The sequence below is a fragment of the Pungitius pungitius genome, chromosome 2, assembly GCF_949316345.1.
Source record: "Pungitius pungitius chromosome 2, fPunPun2.1, whole genome shotgun sequence".
NCBI classification, from domain to species: Eukaryota; Metazoa; Chordata; class Actinopteri; order Perciformes; family Gasterosteidae; genus Pungitius; species Pungitius pungitius.
The window spans coordinates 12,742,119-12,768,661 of record NC_084901.1 but is presented as its reverse complement, the minus strand read 5'-3'; the positions used below and the strand labels follow the sequence as shown (position 1 = coordinate 12,768,661).

The following is a 26,543-nucleotide window of genomic DNA, read 5'->3' as shown; positions in this document are numbered from 1 at the left end:
ACACAAATAGACACATATTGACTATTTGTAAAATGTGTTTGGTTTTTTTGGCTCAAAGTGGGGCCCCTCCCCATTGACTAGCCGCCACTGTCTGCATGGCTGTGGCCTTCCCAAACAGAAACAAAAGGACCAGCATCAAACTTGGATGACGCAAAACAAGAAGTGTCTTTGTATTCAGACTGAACACACCTGCAGTTGGCTTCAGTAAAGCAAAGCACATGGCTATTACCGCAGGTCAATACGTCAATGGCACTGATCAAGAATTTGTTCGCATCTAGGAACAACAATGAAAAGTACTGCATTACCAACTGTATTTAGCAAAAAGGTTTATTCTATAGATTAGCTATGCCAAGCCAGTTTTAACATCATATTAATGAAAGTGAGACCATTGGCTGCCTGGTCCGACAGAAATCAGTGGAAACACTCTATTCAGAAGCTTACTGCATGTTTCTCTGGACCTGTAGTCTGTACAAACGTACAACTTAAACCTTGTGAGAAATAACAAACAACCAGTATTTAACTGGCTACTGTCTGTGGGCTTCATGCTAACTCTTGAGCAAACAGACTGCCAGCAGGTATTTGTACCCACAGATCTTTATGATGTTGGTTGCTTACCCTACCAAAATAACAGAATCATTCTGTTTACAACATTACTGATGACATTAATTAGAGCCAGAAGCAAAATCCAAAAAGTGTAAACATGAGAGGGCAGTGTGCTGATCTGTGTGTGCAGAGTGCTGCCTCACCTCATCCTTCTGTCGACTGGAGAGCGCTTTGGAAGCAGGTAAGACTGCTGGATAATGGAATATGGAAAGAAAAACTGTAATATTTTCTTTAATAATAAACACATTTGTAGTCACATGTAAATCATCTGATGAATATTAAATCTAAGAATGCAACTTAAAGGAACAATCTGTAGAATTAGGGTAGATTTATTGCCACCACTGGAATGTAATATTCAAAACTGTCAACTTTCATTTGTGCATAACCATCCTAAACTATTGTTTTAGTTACTGTTGCATTTTTGTTAAATTAGAATGATCCATTTCTATGTGCCATGTTTCTGCCACTGCACAACTAGATACCAGCAAATACTACACACACATCCTGTAAGTGTTGCCGGGACTCTTACTGCTGTCTATGCTCCGCTGAGGCTTATTTTTGGCCAGAGCCTCCATCACATCCTGGATCCTCCACAGCTCCTTTTGGATCTGGATGTGTCGCTGGCTAGGAGGTTCTGTCTGAGGAGACATACGAAAGCTGTTGCAAACTGGATCCCTCCCCAAAATGCAGTTTGTGTTTGTGTTACCTGTGGGCTGCCCAGGGCTTCCAGCTGCTCCAGCAGGTTGGACTTAGCCATAGTGACATCTGCTCTCATCTTGTCGTAATCCCTCCAGGACCGCTCCAACTCCTGCAATCAGAACACCAGCCAACGGGAGGGTCATGTGAGTTATTGGACTTTAGATATTTGTGTGTGTGTGGGTGCGTGTTTGTGCATTTCCCAAGGAATTCTTGTGTTTGGCTGCATACTTAAAAAGTTGTTGTTGTGTTTAGAAACAGATGGCAAATGTGTGTATACTTTAAATATACAATACAGCCTAAAGGGGTCTTTGTCCCTCTGGTTACAATTTCTGCATATCTATTGCGAAATGAAAAGCGCAATATAAATAACACTATAATATAACACATATACTGCCATGTCATGTAATGTATAATGTCATGCATAATCCCACTGATGTTGTGTTTTCCATAGATTCCTTCTGCTGAATTTTGCGTGGTGCACATGGTCACAACCATTAAATGCTTATGCCAACAGATTGTTATTCTATAAGCTCATTGTTGATGAACTCAGAAAGTGTGCTCAGGTCTCTGCATGAAGATGTTCTCTAGCAGCTCTAAACATTTGAAACTAGACCCACAACAGCACTGTTTTCCTACTCTAAGAAGTGGATGAATGAAATCAAGCCCAGATGTTTCTTGGGTCGCACAAATTGTATTTGAAAACGTTTGTGCACACTGAGAAAGTAGCAGTATGGTCTTTGGTTTGTATTGGACCAAGCTGCAGTGCTGTGTGTGTTGGCGGTGCTCACAGTGGTGACTCTGGACAGCTCTCTGCAGGTGCTGAGTAGACCGCTCTGCAGCACGTCTCTCTGCTGGACCAGGCTCTTTGTAGCTACAGCATTGGAGCCACTCTGTTCATTCAGCTCCTGACTGGCCGACAGCAGGGCCGTCTCAAGAGTATGCTGCCACACACACACACACACACACACACACACACACACACACACACACACACACACACACACACACACACACACACACACACACACACACACACACACACACACACACACACACACACACACACACACACACACACACACACAAACAAACCCTTATTGTACACACAAGTCTCCCGAAAGACACAGCAATAAATACACACATGAATACATGGCTGTACCTTCTCTCTGTGTAGCTGCTGTAATTTATCCTCCTGCATCCTTGCTGCCTTGTCCTGCTCACACAGTCTGCTGAGCTTAATCTGACACAAACACACACACACACACATACTAAAGTACCTCTGAATCTCAGCATCCATTTCACTGAAAACTGGGCTGCTCTTACGTCTATATTAGGCTCTGCAGTGCACTGGGTGAAGGAGTCGTTTTGGAAGTCGTCTGGACTGGTCTGGGTTGAGGAGGCAGAGAAGTAAGGGACAACAAAATATCTGTTAGGAGAGCTGAGAGTTTGCCTCTGAAATGCTACATCATGCAGTTTGGGGAAAACAATGACCTGCCATCTCTTTTTTATTGTAATTTCCCCTGAATAACAAAGGATGCAGTCTGGCATAATGCGTGCTATCCAACCATCCATCCATTTTTTCTGATAAAACCCTGTTTAATTTCCCTTGAAGGTGATTACTCAGGGGTTACCAGGGATAGTGTGGCTGAATATTTTAATATAGTGATGGAGGAAGGTGTAACCTTAGAGGACAAACGCATGGTAATAATGATCAAATGAATCCCCGAACTGAATGCACAGTATATAAATGAAATGCGTAAGTGTAATTTCCCTCTGATGACTGGGGGGGGGGGGGGGATTTGCAGCAGATGGTCAGCTCTGCTGTGACAGTTTCAGTCTGATGTCCTCACTAAAATCTCAGTGAACTCTGTCCTCTGACAAATATCGGATGACGCACCATGTAGATAAGTCCCTCTACAGTGCCTTCCTTCCCAGAGCATTTAAAACTCGCAGTTGTATGTGGTGGAAAAAACAAACAGCTTTTTTTCCTAATTCTTCAGGATTTTCTTTTGCATAGTGTGTTAATGGTAATAGTTCATTTTGAGTAATAGTAATCTCAGTTCCGTAATGTCCACATATTTAAGGTTTAGGGTTCCGAGCCAGGAAAAAGAGCTGAAACAATGGTAGGCAAGATTGGCCCTTTAAAAGCACTGTCCTATTAACCCCAGTGAATGTCATGATGAAAAGCTGCTCACACCAAAAGCGAAGCGAATTTTTCACGCGAGTAGATTCCACGCAAAGTCAATGCACGCGAAAAAGCGAAAGACGCAGCGCGTTTGACGAAAAGAGCGAAGCGAATAAATCGCTTTTTTCGACACTTCAGCTGACCAGCAGCCGGTTTAATGACCTGCTTCGTCGGCTCGTGCCAGCGTCTCTTGGTCAGACACAAACTAACTTACAGGCGTTCAGTCTCAGCTGCCTGTGTGTCTTCGGTGAGATGTTTCATAAAGTATCTTCAGGCTGTGACGGCGGTGTTGACGAGCGGAGCATCCCCAGAGTTGAAAAATTTGCTTCGCTTTTGCTGTTAACGCAAGTTCCGAGGCATCCCTGCCTCATATAAAATGGAGGAATTATCACAAAAAATCTTTCAATTAGGAAACTTTTGAAGGCATAGTTCAACAAAATGGAAAGTCCACATTATTTCCAAGAGTAAGATGAGAGGTGCTTGGTTTTAAGTGTGTTAGGGAGCACACATTTCGAGGGGGTACAGAATGGTTAGTGTAACAAATGATTTAGGCCTTTGAACAGCAATACACTGTTTCCCTTCAGAGTGCTTTTCCACATGGCTTTCTCCTCCCTTTGTGATCACTATTCTGTGTGCACTACCAACTGCTTGATCGCTTTAAAGAAATCCAAACAATGACTAAACCGGGAGATGGTTCGGTTGAGCTTGACCATGCATAGGGAATGCAAATAAATGTTCACATGGTCATGGTCGCTATAGAGATGTAATATCTTCAAATGTTGACTTTTTTGCACAAGCAGACTTTATCTTTGAAAAACATATCTACAGGTGGGTTGCAAGTCTATCAGTTTGATAGGCAAACAAATGAAAGAAGCAAGAAGCAATCGGGTCTATGATCAGGGTTACATGTTCAAATGGCTCCTTGGAATCCAGTGGACTGACTGGCAGAACGAGTGGGTATCTGCTGTTGTGCTTTTACTCAAACGGTACCACTAGTGTGTCTTTAATCAAACCCACAAACAACAGTTCAGTAAATGTGAACAGTCCTGTTGTACCTTTCTGCAGACTAGCACTACTCACTGTTTATGGCATCCAGCTGGGGGACACTGTTCACACGCTCTGTGCAGCGGAATAAAACGTTGTTTCCTTCTGTTTCAGTGCTAATGCTAAGCTACCATGCCCAGAATCTCACTCTTGGAAAAAAAAAAAGCAAATGTGTATTTATGAGAATGTTGAACAAATAATTTGAATAGTGACAAAACAGTAGAGCCATTCTAACAAGTGATGACAACAATGGAATGGAGAGGAGGAACCGGTAATATCACAAGTTATGCTGTGATGACGTCCAGAATGTTAACAAAGGCTTAATTAACAGGCTGCCTTCATCCAAAATGGGGAAACAAGAGGTTGAATGAGAAGGGGAAGACGTGGATACATTGGGCTACCAGGGCAAATGTCTGGTTCAAGTCTGCTCCACTTAAGTCAGATTCAAAGTTAATTTAGCAACAGCAGGGACATCCTTTAAGGAGAAACAAACCTTAAAATATTCCAGAAGATTTTGATTGTTATAATCTACAAATGGTTTATGTAGAATTAGTTAATCTCAGTACACTTAAATGTACTCAAATGTTGTTCCAAAACATTTGGATGATCTGCATGGCCATGGTGCTTTGACCTAACAACAGGGACATACAGTATGTCAAAAGACAAATGGACTCTGACTTGAACCAAAACCTGCCAAGGACCTTACTTGCTGATAGAGTTGCGGCCTCGGTGCCGAGTTCTCGATCATAGTGTGAATCATGAAGATTAGAGGCTCATTGTCCTTCGTCTAGCAGAGCGTTGAGGAGAAAGAGGATACAGTGGTGTAACTACACAGCTGTACATGTTGGTTGAAGGATTCGTGGTATCCAGGAGCTGCAGAGGGACTATGTCTCTTCTTTAGGAGAAAACCAGTTCACTCTCACTGATCAGTGAATGTTAACATGTGATTTTAACACACTTGATGTTAAAGGGACATTCTAGTGTTTTTACATAAGCCCATTTTTACAAATACCTATTAAATTAGTGATGAGCATATCTAAAAGTCTGTTGGAGGTTGGGAGGATATTCATTTAAGAAGAAGGTTTGGAGCATTATAAACTATGATTTGGCGTAAACAGGTCAAGAGTCATTGATTGTTTCAGTACCTGTGAAGTAAAAGAACTGCAAGAGAATCAAAGAAATGGACTGAACTTTCAAATTCAAATCAAGTACCATGAAAAACTGCTAGCCACTGCCTCCTCTACAACCTGTCCAAGGCTAGTCGGCCCCTAAAACCGGGAGCTCTGAGCTCAACAGTGGTATCTATCTGCAATTATACCTTCCCTGTTCTAAAGATATATGAACATGAGCTGAAGTCTGAAGCATTATTTTCATGGAACACTGAACATGAAGGACACTAATGGCTTTCTTCAAATCAGCTAATTTACTAAAGCAAAAAATGGTAATCATTGAACCACCCTCACAACTTATAGACAAGCCATGACCCAAATCAAGGAATGTTTTCAACTCAAATGTATTTAATGAAAAGATGGTGCACTATGGTTCAGAGATTGTGCATAGAATATATATACAGGGATGTCAAACTCATTTTAGGTAAAGGGCAGCATTCTTCTCTCTTTGATCGCAAGTGGGCCAGATGTCAAATTATAGGCGACGGTCTGTTCGACTCGCACAGTGAAACCCCCGGTGGACTGATTAGGGATAGCGGCTATTTATAATATACCGGTGGGCCAGGTCTAATAGTTGTAATACTATTAGATATTATCCTGCGGGCCAAAGATAATAATTCTGGGAGAAACAGCGATTCTTCTACTTGACAAACCTACATGAGGTCATGCTCAAAATCCAAAGTGTTTCTCTGTTTAGTTTTTTTAGCTCACCCAGAGCTGAGAAGCCACATTCGCTGTGAGAGGTGGTGCTGAATGGAAGGAGGCTTTTTACTGCTCTTGCTCATCATATTGCTGCGCCAGAACTCAGACAGGCCATGAATACATCTTATTAAAACATTAGCATCCATTCAAAAATCCTTTATAAACTGTTATTTAATATCAATACAATATGAGTTTAAGTTCATGAACTGAATTTTATATTCAGTAGGCATTTTAAGTCCCCCCCCCCCCCCCCCCCCCCATAAGGAAAGCTGGGTAATGTGAGACAGCCCCAATATCTAGGCAACGGAACACATTTGTGGTCATGTGACCATTATGTATTCAAGCCCCTCCCATTCCCCCGTTGCCATGAAGGAGAAGTTGGTGTTGGTACTGTGGTATGTATGTTTGTTGCATGTAAAAGTACATTTTCTTGCTGGGAACTTAATCGACTGTTGGGTGAAAACAAATTGATTCACGTAGAAAAACTTATATAATACATGTCGGTGAACCTCCAACATATAAAACCATGTGATTGATGCTAGCTGAAGATTAGCATGAATTGCTAAGAGATGTGTTTTTTTCTAAAATGCGGCCTGTGGGCCTCCACCAGAACGGGATGGATGAATGAAGACACCTGGCCCGAGTTCCTTGATCACCTGATACAGCACACTAAATTCACTCCTGACCATCGATCACCATGATGCTAATCATAATAATCTTAAAGCTTAGCCCCCGCCTCCCTCCCTCTCTCCCACAGCACGCACTGGTGGCCCACTCCTCACGCAGCAGTCCATCTCAGCTACAGCCAGAGCAAACAAACCCTCCGTCCAGACTGGAAATCAATCGTGCATGCCCTGACCCGCAACCCACTGATAATGGGTGTACGACCCACTTGTGGGTCACGACCCACGGGTTAAGAACCACTGCTTAGTGAGTAGACCAAAGAAGAGTTACAGAAAAACATCAAAAAGACAGAAATCAGAAATCTACATGCATGTAAGTTTTCTATAACCAATGGTAAACAACAAATATTAGTTTCCACTAAGGATTAAAAAAAGTTCCTGTGCTTTACAAAATGTTTTGTGAGACACTAGAGCTGTAATTGTTTAATATTTTGGCCTTCGTAGAGATGGAGACGGACAAGAGTTCTCACCTGGCTGTCCAGGTAAACAAGGTTCCTTTGGAGGTGATGAGAAAGAACATCAGTCTGCAGTCGCCACGGATAAAGTAAGAGAGGCAGTAGTTAAGGTGACAGGAGAGAATGGAACAAAGGAGTCGATGGGACATTTCAACAGGAAGTAAAAGATCATAGGCAGAGGATGAGATGAAAAGATGAGAACAAACTTAAGCAACAAGTTGCTTTACCTAAGACAATAAAAGTCCAGAACTATGTGAATATGAAGAATAAAAAAGTCACAGTTTGCTTCAGTAATTTGAGAAAATAGATGACTTTACAGTAATGAAGCCTTTAGAGAAAGAAAAAAAACAATATTCAAAATGCTCCAGAGATTTATTGGCTAGCTTTTATCAAAGGCATATGGTTAAGCCATCAACAGTGTATATTCTGCAACATGAATTATGAAATTGACTGAATTCCTGGCATACATTTGAAGGTTTAAGACACTGCAAGTCTGAGACTATTTTATTCACTGGTATTCCAGAAAAACTGTATACCTACTGTACATGCAATATAAATAAACTTATTCCAAATACGGATCATGCTGTTGCAACAAAGAACTGAGTCAGAACCCAGACCACAGGTCACTCATAATGTACATACTACAGCTCCTATTCAAATGTATTACAACTCATTAACATTAACTCCAAACCACATTCCATAGCAATTCTTCTGAAAGCAGAACATCAACCCCAGAAGGATCCGTCTTCTGGTAAACATCTCAGAAACATGTCAAGCTATTTTGCTGGAGAAGTTTAAACTTCCTCCTGCTCACGAAATTGGGTTTTAGTTTGAGATCTCTTGACAATCCGTCCAGCAATTTTCAGTCTGGACCATTGGGGTGGAACATTTGGCTTTAATTACCAACACAAAAAGAAATAGCTTGAGTCGTAGTGAGTAGACAGTCACAGAACCTCTCACAACACACACAAAGCAATTTCAATTGGAGATAACAGTCCCATGCAAAGAACCTCCCCTTGTGAATACACATGAACACACAGAATAAGGGGTTTTGACTGACAGGTTAAGAAAGCACCAATGGGTACATGCAAACAAATGTAGTGTACAGACTCAGTGCTGACCTTAGCGTTGGGGCCCTCCAAACCCAGAGCCATTAGCTGAGCTACTGTGTGTTCCCGGAGACTGGTGAGCTCCGCCTGCTGTCGGCGGAGCTTGATCAGGAGCAGAGTCAGCTCCTCGGGCTGCACACAGTAAAATACAGAAGAAGAGCTGCCACACTGACGACATCAACAACAGCCTCCACTGAAGAACTACTGCAACTCCTCATTAATTGTCCAGTAGAAACAATTTAAACTCTTTATTTTCCATCTGGAGCCACAAGTATATTTTACACCGATGACAATGTTGCTTCTGTTCAAGTGCTACCGCAGACATGTCGGTCCTGAGACAAGCCTCACATTTCTGCTTTTTACATCTTGTTTAGTTCGTTAGCTCTTTTTTTTCAGAAAGGCTTTGGCTTCGCAAATAAGCAAGGTGGCGTTGAAGTTCTAGCTTTGGATGCAACTTAAAAGGAGGGTTGGGCCTGACAGACATAAATGTGAGGCTTGTTTTATCAAATATCTGTGTAGACGGTACATTCATAGCCATAGGGAACTGAAAAAAATCTGCAAAAAGTGCTATAATAATAAAAATAAAAAAGAGCTAAAACTGGAGAAAAAACTCATAGGATGACAATTCTTTCTGGCTTCATCTAACGCATTATATGTTTTGATTCATGGTTGATATTACAAAGATTGATTAGTGAATTTAGGCTGTATTTATCAACCTCTTCATATAAACAATGGCACAAATGAATTTGTGTAATGTGCCACTCAGAGCGTTCCAGCCTCTTTGCTTTGGTTTCACGTTGGCCTCACCCGTCTCAAACGAGAGAATTTCAAATAAAATGTCAACTTGAGAGGAAATGTTCCTGGAAATGGAGCAGCCTTTCAATGACCTTAAGCTGCTGGCCGCTGTCATCTACCTCCGGTGCTCAGTTCAGTTAAAGATGGATGCACTGACACATTTTTGCAGCCACAAATACCAACACATCTCAAAACCCACACACACCTCATCTCATCATTACTTGGGGCAGTGCAATAAAAGAACACAACCCTCTGGGAAATTACTAGGAAGTCTTTCTCATCAAACCGCCAAGGCACAATCACATTATTCACAGCCTACTTGAGACAGAAACCTCAGTCCTAGTCGTTGATTGTCGTGAAAGATTATTTATTTTGTGTGTATGTGTGTGTGCGCTGTCATTAATAGACAATGACAGAGTCAGTAGTCTGCATTGGTCCCGCTGAGACAAAGACAAAAAAAGACAGCAATGAGAGGCTGCTAAGAAAAAAAACCCTTATTGATGGATGTGTGAGACTCACTCCGTGTGAGTGTTTGAATGTCAGGGATTAATGGCTGTGCCTGTTTTCCATTTGTAAAAACAATCTTACAATTATTTTCTGAAATCAGGGAGAGTCAATCTCACAGCAGAGTGTGAGGGAGGAGGAGGAGGGAGCAGAATCACACTCACCGTCTTGCCTTGCAGGGACTGTGGGGTGATGGACTGGGGAGGGACTGGGAGGGATCGTCTGTCAGGTTGGTAGCTGTACTGTGGGAGAGGAGGATGAGACTAGAGGGAATATAACGGAACACGATTATTAAACTAATTATAATATTAATACAAATGATAACAAATGAATGGCATCTGTAATGATAACTGTCAGCAATGAATGATTTGTGGTTAATTAGTTCATTTAAACATTTGCATGCCCTTGAACTGAATGTATCCACAAACTGAGAGAAACATCCCAGCATCAAAAGAACAATTCATTCAAATGAGAAGGTAACAATAGGAATCAGTCAGCCATAAAATCATGCTGTTATCTAACGGCCAACATCTGCTCTCTTTGTCAGCAAACACAGAACAATGATTGCATTCAGCACATTGTTACACTCAAAAAGGCAAAAGTCAAATTAACATCTGCCGTTTGACCGTATATTCGTTTAACCGCTGCAACAAACTGTTCCTCGTGCTCTAAACACTCAGATTGCATGCCAATTAAATAGTGACTGGACTGTTGATCCTCAGACGTTTAACAGTACACGTCTTCTTAGACTCGTTCACACACTAATGACAGGATCTACCATACACAGTGACACCAGCCCATCAGTAACTAGCATTCATCCGCCATAGAGAAATGTGGTGTTTAGTGTTGTGCCCAAGGACACATGGACGCAATTGGAGCCAGAGATCAAAGCGTAAAAACTCTTTTTCTGAAGGGCCACCCTGCTGTACACCTAGCCACAGTCGACCCATTACTGGGGGAAATTCATGGGGAAGCTGTTTGGTACTATGTACCACTGAACCACATTATGAAGTGAACTGGTGACGGCCTTCAAGTTCCTCCTAAATCTTTACCGCCTCACATTACATTACATTATTTTTACAGTAAATTACATTATATTCTGATTTAAATAGCATTCACGGGGGAATGATGTTTGCATATTAAACCACCCTCTGAGGGACACCATAAGGCCTAGTATTTTCTTGAACCAAATGTCATATAAGTATTGACAAGAATTAATGACTGAGAAGGCTCTCTCCCATTTCAAAAACATATTGTTCTGCTGGGACTGGGTTTCAACTCCACCCACTGGCCTTTCTGTGTGGAGTCTGCATGTTCTCCCTGTGTTTGTGTGGGTTCTCTCCGGGTCCTCTGGCATCCTCTCAAAGACAGATTGCTCACTCTAAATTGCCCGTAGGTGGGTGGATGTGAGTGTCGATTGTTTTTTGTCTCTGTGTTAGCCCTGCGGCTGGTAATCATTGACTCTAGGCCCCCTGCGACCCTTTATGAAGGGTAAGCAGTTTGAAGATGGATGGATTATTCTTATTCTACTAATAGTGACTCTGGCGTAGTGGAGAGGACGGCGGTCTTTCAAACAGAGGATTGATGTGTCAATCCCCGACTTCTCTAATCCACATGTCCATGTGTCATTGGACAAGACTCCTAGATTTGAATCTCCAGTGCCATGTCCTCTACCTTGGTGGCGTGCGTCCTGTGCCAGTGTTCCTGCGTCACGTCCCCACTTAGGACGGGTGAGGAGACATCAGATTGGGAGTTGCTGGGGTTGTGAGCAACCTGCTGGCGAGGAGGGGAGAAGGTGCTGTAGAGAGCCAGGGAGCCGTGAGATGGCGAGGTGGGTATGGAGTGTGCCACGGCGTATTCAGAGATGTTACCCATGGTCTTTGTGCTGGGAAGAGTACCATAGTGACCCACGGCTAGAACACCAGGAGGGGAAGAGAAAGATCACATGCTTTGCTGTTCTACATTTCCAGTGATAACCATGACATTAAGCTTATGTGTAAAAAAAACTTCAAATGATAATGACCCTACGAATTTATATTATTGAGGGGTATTTACCAGTTATTGGTGTTCAGGCTTAAATGCCCAACCTCACTTTGTCACTGCTAACATTGCACTCAAAACACAGCAAAGACTTTTTTTAGAATACAAAGTTAATTTAACCACCAACTTCACCTCTATCGCCCTCGCTTCCTTCTCTCATTCCCCTGTCTCCTATCCCTTTGAACTGGATATTATTTAAACCGGTTGTTATATGAGGTAATATGAATGGCTCTAATACAAAGTACAAACTCAAATGACAACAAAATCAATTCTTAATTCTGTAGCTTATTAATTTTATAGAATTCAAATGTTAAAATTACATTTAGCTGGATTGGCTTTTTTTGCAAGGAGAATGTGGAGAAGATTTCTAGCTTTCTGAGGCTAGTGTGGAGACCTTGCACTTGAAACCTCCTAACTCCCCTGTCACTGGAAGTAGAACTTTCCTCATGTGACATCGTACCTGTTGGCTGAGCCAAACTGTGCCTGGAGAAGGCCTGCCGCTGCTGCCACTCGTACAGCTGCCACATGGTGTCGTCCCTCATCGACCTCCTCTTCTCCGCTGTGGTGACGGTGTATGTGGAGGCAGGACGGAGGGCCTGGTCATACACAGACCCTGCCACACTGCAGATGCTGCCGGGCCTCATCATAGTGTTGCGGGGAAGCGTGCGATACCCCTCTGGGAAACGGGGTACGATCTGAGGACAGTGGCTGGGCATGTTCCTGGGTAAGGTCTGATAGGACGTTACACTGGGTGAGAAACAGACCAACTGATTAGTAGTGAGGAGTCAGTCAGTAGTTTGGCATGTTTTCATCATTCTTTATGTTGGGAAAGAGTGGGGCAGCACCAGTGAGGCTCTGTCAATGTAGTGCTGTCTGATGGGTTACTCTGTGGAAGCCTTGTTGTATGTGATTCAAACACAATGCACAGCTACTCTGACTTGACATCAAATCCATCTAATTATTTTTGCACTTTAGTTCCAAGTATTTAGTTTGCTCTTATTGACAAAGTTACCTGCTTGTGCTGCAGTGGTGGCTGGACAACAGAGGGCAATAGGACCTCGTCCCACCTCCCACCAAGAGAGATGCTCTAGATCAGTGGTCCCCAACTACCATTTGTTACTGCACATATAATTAAACTTTTTTTCTGAAATTTTCTTTATTTTGAAAATGTTCCTAAATGCACTTTACACATTTCAAGTGATAATTATCGCAAAACTTAAGCCCACAAGCCAGAATTTTTTTTGAAAAAAAAAAACATGTTTGGAGAGTCTTCGGAAAGGGTAAAAGCCCCCCGGAGGAGACACAAGAGCCTAAAACCTCAAAAGGAAAGAAAGCTTTATTTAACAGGCAGCTACGAAGACTTACATTAAAATACAGATTATTGCTTCACGTAATTCTCATGCTCAAGTTTTACTGTGAATACGCTATAAGTGTCAGTCTTCATTCTTCTCATTTAACCTTTGCATTAAACAGGGATACACTACGTACATTTTGTTTCACTCTATGCATTTAACCTAACATTGTGTTCATGCTAGTGGGAAGTGTATGTAGGAATGAGATTTTAAAAGGAATGACTTAATACAACGTTCGTTTGAAATGGTTAAGATGGATTGCATGCAGAGATCGAAGTAGTAATTTGGAAATCAAAATAACGGTATGTGATTGACAAAGAAAAAAGTCAAATAATTTATGTGTTGGCTCCTGTGGTTTTTATTGGAAGCATTGATTGATTTCCTCTGCCTTAATATACACTCACCTAAAGGATGATTAGGAACACCATACTAATACTGTGTTTGACCCCCTTTCGCCTTCAGAACTGCCTTAATTCTACGTGGCATTGATTCAACAAGGTGCTGAAAGCATTCTTTAGAAATGTTGGCCCATATTGATGGATAGCATCTTGCAGGTGATGGAGATTAGTGGGATGCACATCCAGGGCATGAAGCTCCCGTTCCACCACATCCCAAAGATGCTCTATTGGGTTGAGATCTGGTGACTGTGGGGGCCATTTAAGTACAGTGAACTCATTGTCATGTTCAAGAAACCCATTTGAAATGATTGGAGCTTTGTGACATGGTGCATTATCCTGCTGGAAGTAGCTTCAGAGGATGGGTACATGGTGGCCATAAAGGGATGGACATGGTCAGAAACTATGCTCAGGTAGGCCGTGGCATTTAAACGATGCCTAATTGGCACTAAGGGGCCTAAAGTGTGCCAAGAAAACACCCCCCACACCACTACACCACCAGCACCAGCCTGCACAGTGGTAACAAGGCATGATGGATCCATGTTCTCATTCTGTTTACACCAAACTCTGACTCTACCATCTGAAGGACTGCCGCATAATGGATGTTTTTCCCTTTAACACAATTCTTTGTAAACCCTAGAAATCCCAGTAACTGAGCAGATTGTGTAATACTCAGACCGGCCCGTCTGGCACCAACAACCAGGCCACACTCAAAATTGCTTAAATCACCTTTCTTTCCCATTGTGACATTCAGTTTGGAGTTCAGGAGATTGTCTTGACCAGGACCACACCCCTAAATGTATTGAAGCAACTGCCATGTGATTGGTTGATTAGATAATTGCATTAATGAGAAATTGAACAGGTGTTCCTAATAATCCTTTAGGTGAGTGTATATATATATATATATATATTATATATATATATATATATATATTACATGGCTTAACAGATTTAATTTAAATTTACATTTTCAATCTAATCACTGGAAAATGTTATTCTCTCAGCCTGAAATATATCCCGCTCCGGAGGTGAAGCATATCTTCCTAAATAAAATGAAATAAGATTACCTCCTCCTCAGCCCACCATTTGAGACATAGCTACAGAGAGACTGGTTGTCTTTTCACCCCCCATCCCACTGTCACCGTGACACCCCTGCAGTAACATCACCACTACTTGTGCTAATGGTGAACAATATGGCTTTTAGCTGAAGCCGGGCAAACAAACTGTTAATCAGTCATTTTTTAAAGTTATTTTTTCATCTCCCTCCTTTGCGATGAAGATGACACATGTGGCTTGGCAGCATTGAGCGTGTTACAGTCTTATTTCCATATTTCCAAACCCTCCCGCCCACATTTGATGACACACAGGGCTTTTACCTTCTGCTGTGGACATGGTCAGAGCAAGAACAGCGAAGATACACAGGAAATGAGGGAAAGAAGGAATGGCAGAAATGAAAAGCTTGTAAGTAAGAAGAGGATCAAATGCAGAGCTAAAATGTCACGTTCATTTATATGAGCTGTTCACACAAACAGTACCACTCGACCTGTGTCAGACATCTATGACACAAGTTTAGCATTCTAATGATAAAAAAGTGAATATATGCAATTACATTTAAAAGTATGTAGAAATATGGATATATATCTATCTATCTATATATATATAATTCAAAATTATATATATATTATTTTGAGTATTAAGATCTCAGCTTTGTATCAGTTTTGTACTAATGAGAGGGAAAGACATATATAGATAATAGATGTTGAACAAGTGTGCTGTTTCAACTTTAAAACTCCTAAAGCTGCTATGATCTCATTTAAAACCATAACAATTTATGAAAGCGCAATGTGAAAAGTGAAGAGAATAATTCTTGGGAATTGAGAGTAGACAGACACACTTCCCCAAAGTTCTCTTATTGACATTATAAATCCTCAAATTGTTCCAAGAATAATAGTGAAATTATGGGAGCACACATGCACATGCCAGTCAGTCTCACCTCCTGGTGTCATCGTCCAGTCCTTTTGTCCTGTATGTGCGGACCCAGTGTTCCAGCTGCTGCATGGAGTTGGTCCTGGGTAGGCCCCTCTCTGACTCCTGGACAGAAGCAGGGGACTTTCCTGGACCCAACGCCACGCTGCTGTCCACCTCTGCCGGGCTGCAGTCCCCAGTCCGATTGTCCACCGTGGACCCTGAGTCATTGACCTGTGCAGGAACGTGGGCATTGAGGTTGGCCTGGCCATGGCGAGACGCCGACACTGCAGCAGCGATAGCAGCGGCCTGGGCCGGCTGCAGCTTGATGCTGCTGATTTTAGTCAGAGGCCTCTCTGCACTCAGGTCTCTCTGAAAGCCATACATTTCCCCACGAACGGTACCATACCTCCCTGCATCTCTGGGAGTAGCATACTTATCTCCTTCTCTGAGAGTCGCGTATTTTTTCACTGCCTTCAGAGTGCCGTATTTGTCCACAACTTGAATGGTACCATATTTACTGTCTGTCCTCCTCATTATGCCAGGCATCTCTGTCTCCTTCAGTGACAGCTGTCTCTTTACCGCTTTCTGGGGATTGCATTTCTGTCCCTTCTGAAGTGTGAGCCTGTCCTCTATTATTTGCAGTGCATACTTTTCTCCATCGTTCTGTGGCAGGTACTTCTCTCCATCTTTAGTGGGGGCGTATTTCTCCTCCGTCGACGTCACACTACATTTTCCATCCACACTCTGGAGAGCATGCCGCTTCAGATCCTTGTGAATTGCGTACACCTCTCTGTCTTTCTGGACCATGCTCTTCTCTCTGTCTTTGTGGAGGAGATACCGGTCTTCTTCCGTCTGAAGCATGTAGCTCAGCCCGTCTTTTTTCAGGGCATACCTCTCCCCGTCTCTCTGTAAGCTGTAGTACTCACGCTCCATTTGGCCATTGGTTTTCATTGGGTCTTGTTGCTGTTTGTTGTTGACTCGAGATAAGGAACGTTGCTGTTGCACAGGCTCACGGTTGCGTTCATTGTTCTGAATCTCAGGCCGAGTTAGGACTCTGTGGTTGAGTAAGATGTTCAACTCCTGAGGTGTTCGCTGATCCACTTTCAACTTGTCCACTCTGAGAAGAGAGAAGGAGAGGATTGTAAACAACAATAGAGTTTTCTAAGAGAGGTGACAGCTATCTGAAGTGGCAGAAGTCCTATGTTGGTCTATCTCTGTCACCCTATCTTTCTGGTCTTCCAATGTGACAGCGCTGGACAGGGGAGGTTAATCCCTGACTGATACTCTCTGAATACATCAGCTCAACTACTGTGTAGGATATGCAGCATTTTTTAAATATGGGTGTAGGCTTGAGAGGTAATGGTAGCATTATTTTTAACTTTGGTAGTTTAGCTCATCTAAAGAACTTAAAACAAATGATATTTGTTTATTATCAAAATATATAGCATAATATAGCATTAATATGAGAGGCCGTTTAGGACTTAACTACTGAGACACTCTCACACACACTACTGAGACACTCATGCCATCTCACTAGTGTGCGTGAGAGCATTTCACTAGACGACGTGAGAGCATCTGGCCGAGAACAGGCTGCTCTCTGTGGCATGAGATGAGGCTGATGGCCCGGTGCTGGAGGCGTCTCTGACATTCTCGCAGCAAATTGTTACGAAGGCTGAATGTTGACATAAACAACTAATTTCTTGTCTGAAAAAGTCCTAAAATGACATTCCGTTACTTGAATATGGTAGTATATATAAACTTGGACCTACACAAGGACAGGCGAGCCCGGACTTAAAAGCATATTAAGGAAGGGCGTAAGATTGGCGCTTTGCGCTGTTCAAAATCAGCACTCTTTGCTTCCACCTTCCGGTGCAACTAAGATGCTCTCACGTTGTATAGTGAGATGCTCTCACGTTGTATAGTGAGATGCTCTCACGTTGTCTAGTCAAATGCTCTCACGCCCACTAGTGAGATGGCATGAGTATCTCAGTAGTGTGTGTGAGAGTTTCTCAGTAGTTAAGTCCTAAACGGCCCTTCATACATTAAGCATTGTATTTTTAAATATATATACGTTTTTACAAGCATCATATCATATGTGTTTGTTGCTGTGTTGAGCACCAACCTTCTGACTGGTTCAGTGTGGACCAGGGCAGCATCCGTCATGACTTTCATCCAAGACTCCATCTCTTTGGCTGAGTCAGTGCAGAAATAATACGTGCGCATGTTGGGATGAGTGGCCTGTCAGTGTGGGGGGAGATGGGAGTGGGGGATTAATAGGAAGAGGAGACACAGATCGACCTGTATGAGCTTTTTTGCACCGGTTCCCTGTTAAATCAAGAATAGAATTTAAGGTACTTCTCCTCACCTACAAGGCACTTGCTGGTGAGCCACCGTCTTATCTTAAAGGGCTTGTAACACTGTATTGCCTTACAAGGCTGCTGCGCTCCATAGATGCTGTGTTACATGTTGTTCCTAGAGTTTTTAAAAGTAGGATGGGGGCCAGAGCCTTCAGTTATCAAGCTCCTCTTTTGTGGAACCAGCTTCCACTTTCAGTCCGCGTGGGCAGACTCGGTCAGCTCTTTTAAGATAAAGCTTAAACTTTCCTCTTTGATATTGCATATAGTAAGAGCTGGCTCAGGTTAGCCCGGACCAGCCCTTAGTTAAGCTGCTATAGGCCTCGACTGCCGGGGAACACACAGAGCTCCTCTTTCACTCTCTACTTCGACAATAATCCACGTTTTATTAATGCACATCACTAATTCAGCTTCCTGAGAGTTTATACCGCTTTCTCGCCTCGCAGGTCTCCACAGATTGTAGTTCCGTCCGGACCCTGGTCCTGACCCCTGACTGGCCATGCCGACACCTATTGCTTCTAACACCATTGGTATTCCCATTTCTATTACTGTAAACATGAATGCGCAGTACTAACTTTGTTTCTTCCACGGATTATTTGTGCTTGATGGTTTTTTTTTACTTGGCTGTAGTTTTCTTCTATACAATGACCTCAAATGAGTCTTGGGTAAGGCCAATCACTGAGCCAGCCTTTCCTGATCATCTTATCGATTTTGTTTTTATCATTTGTGGTGATGCAGCCCCCCCAAGCATAGAAGGGGACAGTAACTAAGATCCCCCGATAAAAAAGTGTCTGTTATCCTCAAGAACAAAAGTCTTGACACAACTTAAATACGGCATCAGATTTCTTAAATGTATATGTATGGAAGAAATGCGTGTTGGTGTACACATTAGAGAGATGATAAACATGACTGGGCTTGTACACTGTGTCTATTGCAGCAGTGTATTGGATGGTGGGATAGCTTTGGAAAACCCTCACATGTGAGGATGTTTGAGAGAGCTAAAAATATAGCAACATGTCCCATCAATGAGTTTAGGTGGAAGAGGGTTGTTTTTACAAAGCCATAAGTGCTTTTCTCTGCTCCCTGCAGTCCTCATCCTAAGCTAAGCTAAACCACATCTGACGACTCCAGCTATATATAAACATATCCAGCTCTATATTTGATTGATGGACATGTGGTTACAAACAATTGAAAAATTAACTTTAAAACCACCACTGTAGCAAAGATTACTCACGCTTTCAGGGAACAATGTGCTCAAAGCTTCTTAGTTGGACACATTTACCTTGAAAGCGTATTTCCTGCTGATGTGGTCATCCACCGACAGCATTGAGATGTGAAAGCTTGGCAGCAGGATACTTCCCAAGATGTTGTCCTCCTTCTCATCTGCATCAAAAAAGAAAAAAGAATACCCATATGTCTACAATTTTAGAAGTAGAAATTTGCATTCTCACCTTCATTGACCTACACTAAAGTAGGTTTAGTTCAGTTATGTTGTAGAGGCTTGGACTGGTATGACACTAGACTGAATATAGTTTATTATATAGTTAATTTAGCCTAATTGGAAAGATAAACTGTTAAAAGTTTAAATCACACGCCAGAGGTAGGTTATGTTAGTTAAGGTGGCTTGATATGTCTGTATTTTCCATCCAAAATGACATTTCACAATATAATCATTTTTTGTTGAGGAACATTATAACAGACTCAAGGTGCAATATTTCGTTTTTATCGAAAACACTTGAAAATACAGTTTTGTGCAAAGACCTTAAGTCTAATATTGCTCTAAACAAAAAAATGAGTAAAACATATTTTATTCCACAGAGACCTCAACAAAGAACTTAACCAACAAGTATTGTTGTTCTGCCCTCGGTGCACACACGCCCCTTATCAACCGTTCACCGATTGTTGACTTCCATATTTTATAAACCGAAGATGTGAACCCCCCATGAAGGCTTGACAGTTACTCCATTATTACCAGAGTGGGGCAATCACTAACACCATATAAATAATAATTGGTTCCACTTTATTAAAACAAACTGAGCTGATTGATGTTGTGATGGTAACGACTGCATGGCACTATCCTCTGTCTGTGCTCCAATAGCTCAATGCTGCCCTGATGTGAGTTAAAATGCTCCAAACAGAAAGACGTCTGCTGCACCAGCTGCAGTCAAAACTTACAGAGCCTCCAGTTGAGGTTCTGTCTGCTGCACTGTGAGCCCTGCAGCTCCTGCGGCCCGTCCCTGCTGCTGAATCATTCAGGTACAGAATACACAGAAAATGAGCAACGAAGAGAAGGAATGAGCATGCTGGCCAACACAGAGGTGCATAGCTATATGGTGGGAGAGAGTTTTCTTTAAACGAGATTTGTCACGCTATTCACCAGGCTCACTAAGGGTAAATATTATATTTATATGTATTAAAGTGTGAGATTAATTAGTTTAATTATTCATTTTTATATATTCCCCCTTTATGGAAAAATTCCTTTTTAATGGGCCTCTGATTTAACCATTTATCGATTCACACACACAGAGCTGCTGGCCAGCCCATTAAGAGCAGTGTATTGCTCAATTTAAAACTATAATTCATGAAGTATTTTGGTACTTATTTCACCCTTTCACATCTCACAGAGGAGGAATCCCTCTCTGACCATTTGACAACTTGCTTCCTATAATGTTATGACAGCTGAAGTCATTAGTGTTTGCCCCACTCTGGTAATAATTGAGTTATTAGAGGGCATATAAACACAGAATGTACAAAAAGAATAAATCAAAATCTAACAACCACCACCCAACCTGAGTGAAGGTACCTAAAGATAAAGTGAAATTGAAAAAAAAGAAGATACCATTATCGGAGAGACCATCCCGTCATTGTCCTTTCCGAGGACGTCTCCTCTCTCTCGTCTCTGCCCGACTGAGCCAATAAACATCCAATTTTCCCTCGGTTTTTCATTAAAGCGCTTGCTGATTGCGCCCTGAGAGTGGGTAATTTGTGGAATTTATGGAGATGGAAAATCTCTTAAAGGCTCAGAAGACACCAAAGAGGAACAGATGAGCTTTTGCGCTGGTGTAAAATGGGTGAAAGCAAGGACGACTACTTTTAACTGACTGGCACCCTATTCTCACCCGTTTTCACTGCTTTTCATTAAGTAAAGAAGAACGTGTCATTTATGTTATCTGCTTGTTACACTAGTGCGTTGAAGGTATGAATGGCAATATTCTGTCTACCTTGCATAATCATTGTTTTTTACTTATGGACATAATTCTTTAACTAAATATATTTTCATTTGGTGTTTGGATAATGTTAGAAAGCACTAAACATATGAACTCATGGTCTCTGTGGATACCAATACAACACTAAGGCCATTTCTTTCTACATGGCTCTGTCTTCAAACATGAAATAGTGGAATAGTGAATGCACCGACCTCTCTAGAATTGCCCTTTGACAAAATATGGACTTGCTTTTGATTTAAATGGATGTGTGTGTGCGTGTGGGGGGAGATGTGCGTCCTCACCCCGGTAGTAGAAGAGGCACATGTCACACAGAACAAACCACCTTTTCTTCCAGAGCTTCATGCCTGTGCTGTCCTGCGTGGGTCAAAGGTCAAAGACTATAAGTATTGTGATTAGAGAAAACAATATACTCTCCTTTTCACTCCCAGAGACACACGCACACACACACACGCCTTTTCTCTCCATTAACAGCCTGTCTTCCCATCTGAATGCTTCTTTAAACCAGCTAATATCAATCCAATTCAATTCATTTTATTTTGTATAGCCCAAAATCGCAAATTACAAATTTGCCTCAGAGGGCTTTACAGTCTGTACACATGCGTCAAATGTGCAATTAATTGCGATTAATTTTGAGTTAACTATGACATAAATGCGATTAATCTTAAATATTTTAATCGTTTGACAGCACTAGTTTCTACTACTTTATATTATCAGTGCGCACCTTCCACTAACTAAGTAATTTCAGGGCCCCGCCTGTTTGCTATCAGTCCATCACTCCCATACAAACTCAACCACATCCCATTCCCTTTCCTGCTGTACCTGTTTGTAAAGCCAGTTGCTCTTGACCACCGGGGCATTGGGGTTCCTCTTGATGGAGTTTGAGCGCTTTCCAAAGTTGTGAACTTTTTTGAAAGACCTAGATGGCTTTTGGAAGACATGGATAGGTTCATTTGTATCTACACTTATAGTCAGCTGAAGAAACACTTACCTAACAGGTAACACCGAACGTGATGTATTTGAAATCAGTTTCCATCCAGAGGTACAGTGAGAAAAAATAAGCCAAAATGTCAGCATCAACAAGGGTTTGGTGCATTAGATGTGCAGACGCTTGCTACGGTAAACAGCAGCTGTCCCAGCAGCAACAACCATTAACAAGGATTATTCCACACGACCCATACATAATAGGTAACTTGATGAAAACGCATCAATGTAGCACACAATAGCAGAAAGAGTACTTTGTTTAAGTTTACATTGAAGTTTACTGCTGGTGGAAATCATGTAAGTGAACCTGTTTTTTCCATCAATTACCATTACACAAAACGATCATTGCGAAAAATATCTTGAACTTGATAATAATTTATATATCAATGTCATGAAGCAGATCACAAAGGCAACTAGTTTATGTTAGCAAATATTGGATTATGCAAGTAACACTCACAAAATGTGTGTGTGATTAAACTCCCCCACAGAGATGTGCTATAGATGTGTGGATGGAGACTGACCCGTGTGGATAACGTGGAGGTGGGGGTGGCTGTAGTGACAGCGGTGGCCGGGCTGCCAGGGAAGGTGCTGTAATCAGAGCCACCTGTGTAGTTTGAAGCCTCGGTCATCGTGCTCATGGGACGTTCCTTCTTGTCACTGCTGCCGCCCTGCTCTGATGAAGCTTGAGGAGCCGGCCTGCCAACGGGTGAGAGACATAGAGAGACAAAAACAGAAGGCGTCAGTCAGACATTTCATCTGAAATTTATTTTGTACTGAATTTCAATGTAGTAGACTAATAATGATAACAAAAGCAGTAGTGGTGCTAGCAATAGTACAAACAGCTTTTTGTATAACAGTACAACTGGTAATGGGGCAAATGGTATAATGTTGATGCAGTAGATATCAGGCAGGACCACAGCCGGAACAATCACTGTCCAAATAGAACCACCGTGTCCTGCTTTATTTTGTAGTTTCATGTCTCTTGTGTTCCTGGGGTAACTTCACTTCCTGCCTTGTACTGTCTTCCCTTGTGATGTCTGACTGTTTCCACCTGTGTCCAATCACCTGCACCACTTGACATTGGAGAACCTGAGTGGAGAGCATGCTGTGTGGGTGTGTCAGAGTGCAGAGAGACTCACTGTTCATTTACGACAAAGATGCAGTTGTCTTGGGAGGGGACGCCTGACACTGGGTGCTTACAGGTCACCTTTCTCTCATTATGACTGCAGGGGACAGGGAGACAAAAAGGAGAGTGTTCAATCACAGCATCAACATGCGTAACAAAGACGTGTAATGCAAAGAGAGCGAGAAGCTGGTAGGCATCTTTCTTGTAAAACCAAATATAATAGTTGAAACAGTGCCACCTGTATATAATAAACAGTACTACATCTGTATCATTAATAGTACAACATAAACAGTACCATGTTGGATCATTGACATTACTGTGTCTGCATCATTAAAAACACTGATAATAATGACATAGATGTTAGTACTACCAAAGATGCCGTACTGGGAATTTAACAGTACGACATCTTTATTATTAACATTACTACGTCTGCATCATTAATAGTTCTACGTCTGTGTCTTTAACAGTACTACTTCTGCATCATTAACAGTTTCCTTATCAAGAACACCATATGTTTGCCCCCTAATAAAAAAAACACAAAGTAGCAGAGTACTTTCATAGACACAACAAGGCCTCCAGTAAAATAGGAAGAACTATGCATCCTCAAAAGCCATGGTTGCAATTTTCCATAACCACAAAAAGTAAGGAAGTGATGAGACTGCTGGTACAGAATGATTTGTGTAAGAGGAGGGAATGTGGCTCAGCTCTAATACAGCTGAAAATGACAGAATAATGAAACAAACCAAAAGGCTGAATTCCAGCCTGTGACTCACTATGCTGTATTAAGGCCACTGTGTGAAATAAAAATAATTGTCTGAGATTTGCTCACCCCATAATTCACTGTGCCACCCAAAGCACACCACTTATATTACTCTTACACACCAGTATTAGCTCCTAATGCTAACGTGGACAGATGGCTAATGGGACTGCGATTGTTATAAAGGTCCCTGTTGTCAAGACCCATCAGCCAAGTGAGGTTTCCACAAAAGATAAAACCTGAAGAGATACTGCAAGATGGGAATCTATGCCGAATAGAAACCATCTCTCTCCTTCTTTCCCTTTATCCTCTCCTCCATATTTCCTCTTCACCTATCATCATTATCACCATCATCATCACAGTCAACTGTAGTTAGCCTTCACGCCCACAGTCTCTCAATGCATGAAGAGTCCAGTGATATTGTCCTACTTATAGACTCCAGCCCAACAAAACCCACTCATTTTTCTCTTTCAAACTCTAAGCGGTTGCCTTAAGCATAACTTCAATGAAGGAATTGCTGACCAGCCATTAACTATCTATCACTCAGAGCATATGATGCGTTGCACACTCATAAGTGAAGTCAAAGCTTTAGTAAAAAGCACTTAAACCAGCTTAAAAAGGGCACATAATCACACTTACATGTTTTTAACATGTATGATGTATTTGAGGGACAAATTGCAGTATTTTCACATACCTTTATGGAAAAGAAGGGCATCTCATGCATTTTTTCAAAGACTCCAACTACCAATCATCCTGTGCATTTATTGATCCTTGTTTTAAGAATGATTTATCATTGTGTATGGGATATGTTGAAAATACTGAAACCACATTATTTTAGCATATACACTGAAGAACTGCTGCAAAACAAGTATTATATTTCATGTTTCACTTCAAGTTAGTTCCCATCCCTATTTTTTTCAGAACCTGAACTGTCTTCAGGGCCAGCTTCACAGAGGCACAACAGAAACAGAACATTATTAGGTTGCTATGATGGAAAGGCCTTTTCTCTGGCTGTGAATATTTAATGGGCAAATCTTCCACACTATCCATCAGCTCAACTTCTGCATCCTTCACTCTCTGTCCTCACAGCCATTAGGACTATGGCAGAGCCGTCCACACGGTTGATCTCAAGCTGTGGCTATCTGATGTGCCTGTTAAAATAGTTGCTAATGCTGAAGAACTGAGGCTATGGTAACCAGGTGGATTGTGTGTGTGTGTATAGGGAGAAAGGCACACCTATTCTCCTATCAATCTGAGTTAGACAAACCCAACAGCTTATCTAATAGATAGAAAACACAAATGTTTTGTTTAACAGACTTCGAACACAAAATGATGCTAATATGCTAACAGATATTTCATAATATAATAATTCGACATATGTCTAATTCCAACAGTTACGGAAATACAAAATCCACTTCTTTTAGATAGAACACACATTGTGACTATAGGTAATAGATTTTTCTTTAACTAACAAGATAATAGAATTGAAGACTGTCTTGTAATTCTTTACACTTACTAGAAAGAAACTGTTGTAGTTGCACAGTTTGCCTTCACAAACAAATTAAATAACTGTAACCTAAAACTAATTATTGGTTACAACCGATATTGATCAGATGGTAAAGCATGGCAGTGCTTCCAAAATCACTAGGCATCTGGATCTGGTTTGTTCTTTTCATTGATTGCTTTTTTATAAACACAAGCATCCAGCAGTGATGGCAGGAGCTGCTGGGGAAATGGCACCTCTGAATCACCCAGCTGAAACACTGACAGCTCAGAGCTAAAGGGAAACGGCTCATTTCGTTTTGCTCCTATTTTGAAAGATAGCCTTGGCAACAGCGTGTGTGAATCTGGCATCACAACCTACACTGCCCATGAATAACCTCTCTCAGTAAATGCCTCACTGTAAGGCGAATCGTCATCGCGAACGGCACGTCTCTGCATTCCAGGAGACTATTCATACTCCACACAACCACGTTAAAGTCCACAGCTCACGTACTCACCAGAGGGAAATCTAGCAGGGGCTAAGGAGGCAGGCAGAGTAGGAGAAGCGGGAGGGACACGGCTGCCGCTTCCATGGGCTTTGCTCCGGGTGAAGCGAGCTCTGGTTGTGCGAACGCTGCTAAAGAGCCCCCCCCTTCCTCCCTCGCTGTCTCTCTCCTGCTCTGCCTACATCACCATTGTGATGGTGTTATCAGACAGATGTGTCAACATGTAGTGGATTCCTGCAAGAACAAAACCCGAACAAAGCTGCCCGATGAAGGCGGTAGGACCAAGCATGTCCCGTCAGCAACGTCCACAGCCCTCATGGGAAACACACAGGGTTTCCTTATTAATATAATTCATCTGTTGTTGCATTGCTTTACCACCTGCTAGCTGATACTAACAACGGATTCCA

At 41.9% G+C, this 26,543-nt stretch overlaps 1 protein-coding gene across 11 annotated transcripts in view; it reads right to left on the bottom strand.

Annotated features, from left to right (window-relative positions):
• LOC119210795 (pleckstrin homology domain-containing family A member 5) overlaps positions 1-26,543 on the bottom strand; it is a 76,861-nt gene that overhangs the window by 12,967 nt on the left and 37,351 nt on the right. For 2 of the 11 annotated variants that reach the window (XM_037461154.2, XM_062560434.1), the window contains exons 4-22: positions 23,405-23,488; positions 22,787-22,961; positions 22,104-22,208; positions 21,566-21,638; positions 19,340-19,440; positions 17,826-17,941; positions 15,729-16,820; positions 12,449-12,735; positions 11,623-11,861; positions 10,113-10,211; positions 8,662-8,781; positions 7,556-7,609; positions 5,238-5,318; positions 2,626-2,688; positions 2,462-2,542; positions 2,091-2,243; positions 1,310-1,411; positions 1,133-1,241; positions 747-793 (exon numbers count right to left, since the gene is read on the bottom strand). In XM_037461154.2, coding sequence (XP_037317051.2) covers positions 747-793; positions 1,133-1,241; positions 1,310-1,411; positions 2,091-2,243; positions 2,462-2,542; positions 2,626-2,688; positions 5,238-5,318; positions 7,556-7,609; positions 8,662-8,781; positions 10,113-10,211; positions 11,623-11,861; positions 12,449-12,735; positions 15,729-16,820; positions 17,826-17,941; positions 19,340-19,440; positions 21,566-21,638; positions 22,104-22,208; positions 22,787-22,961; positions 23,405-23,488 — 3,181 coding nt within the window. Of the gene's footprint in view, positions 1-189; positions 275-746; positions 794-1,132; positions 1,242-1,309; positions 1,412-2,090; positions 2,244-2,461; positions 2,543-2,625; positions 2,689-5,237; positions 5,319-7,555; positions 7,610-8,661; positions 8,782-10,112; positions 10,212-11,622; positions 11,862-12,448; positions 12,736-15,728; positions 16,821-17,825; positions 17,942-19,339; positions 19,441-21,565; positions 21,639-22,103; positions 22,209-22,786; positions 22,962-23,404; positions 23,489-26,148; positions 26,310-26,543 lie in introns of those variants that run through there. The other 9 variants (XM_062560432.1, XM_062560436.1, XM_062560433.1 and 6 more) reach the window with 7 other exon arrangements.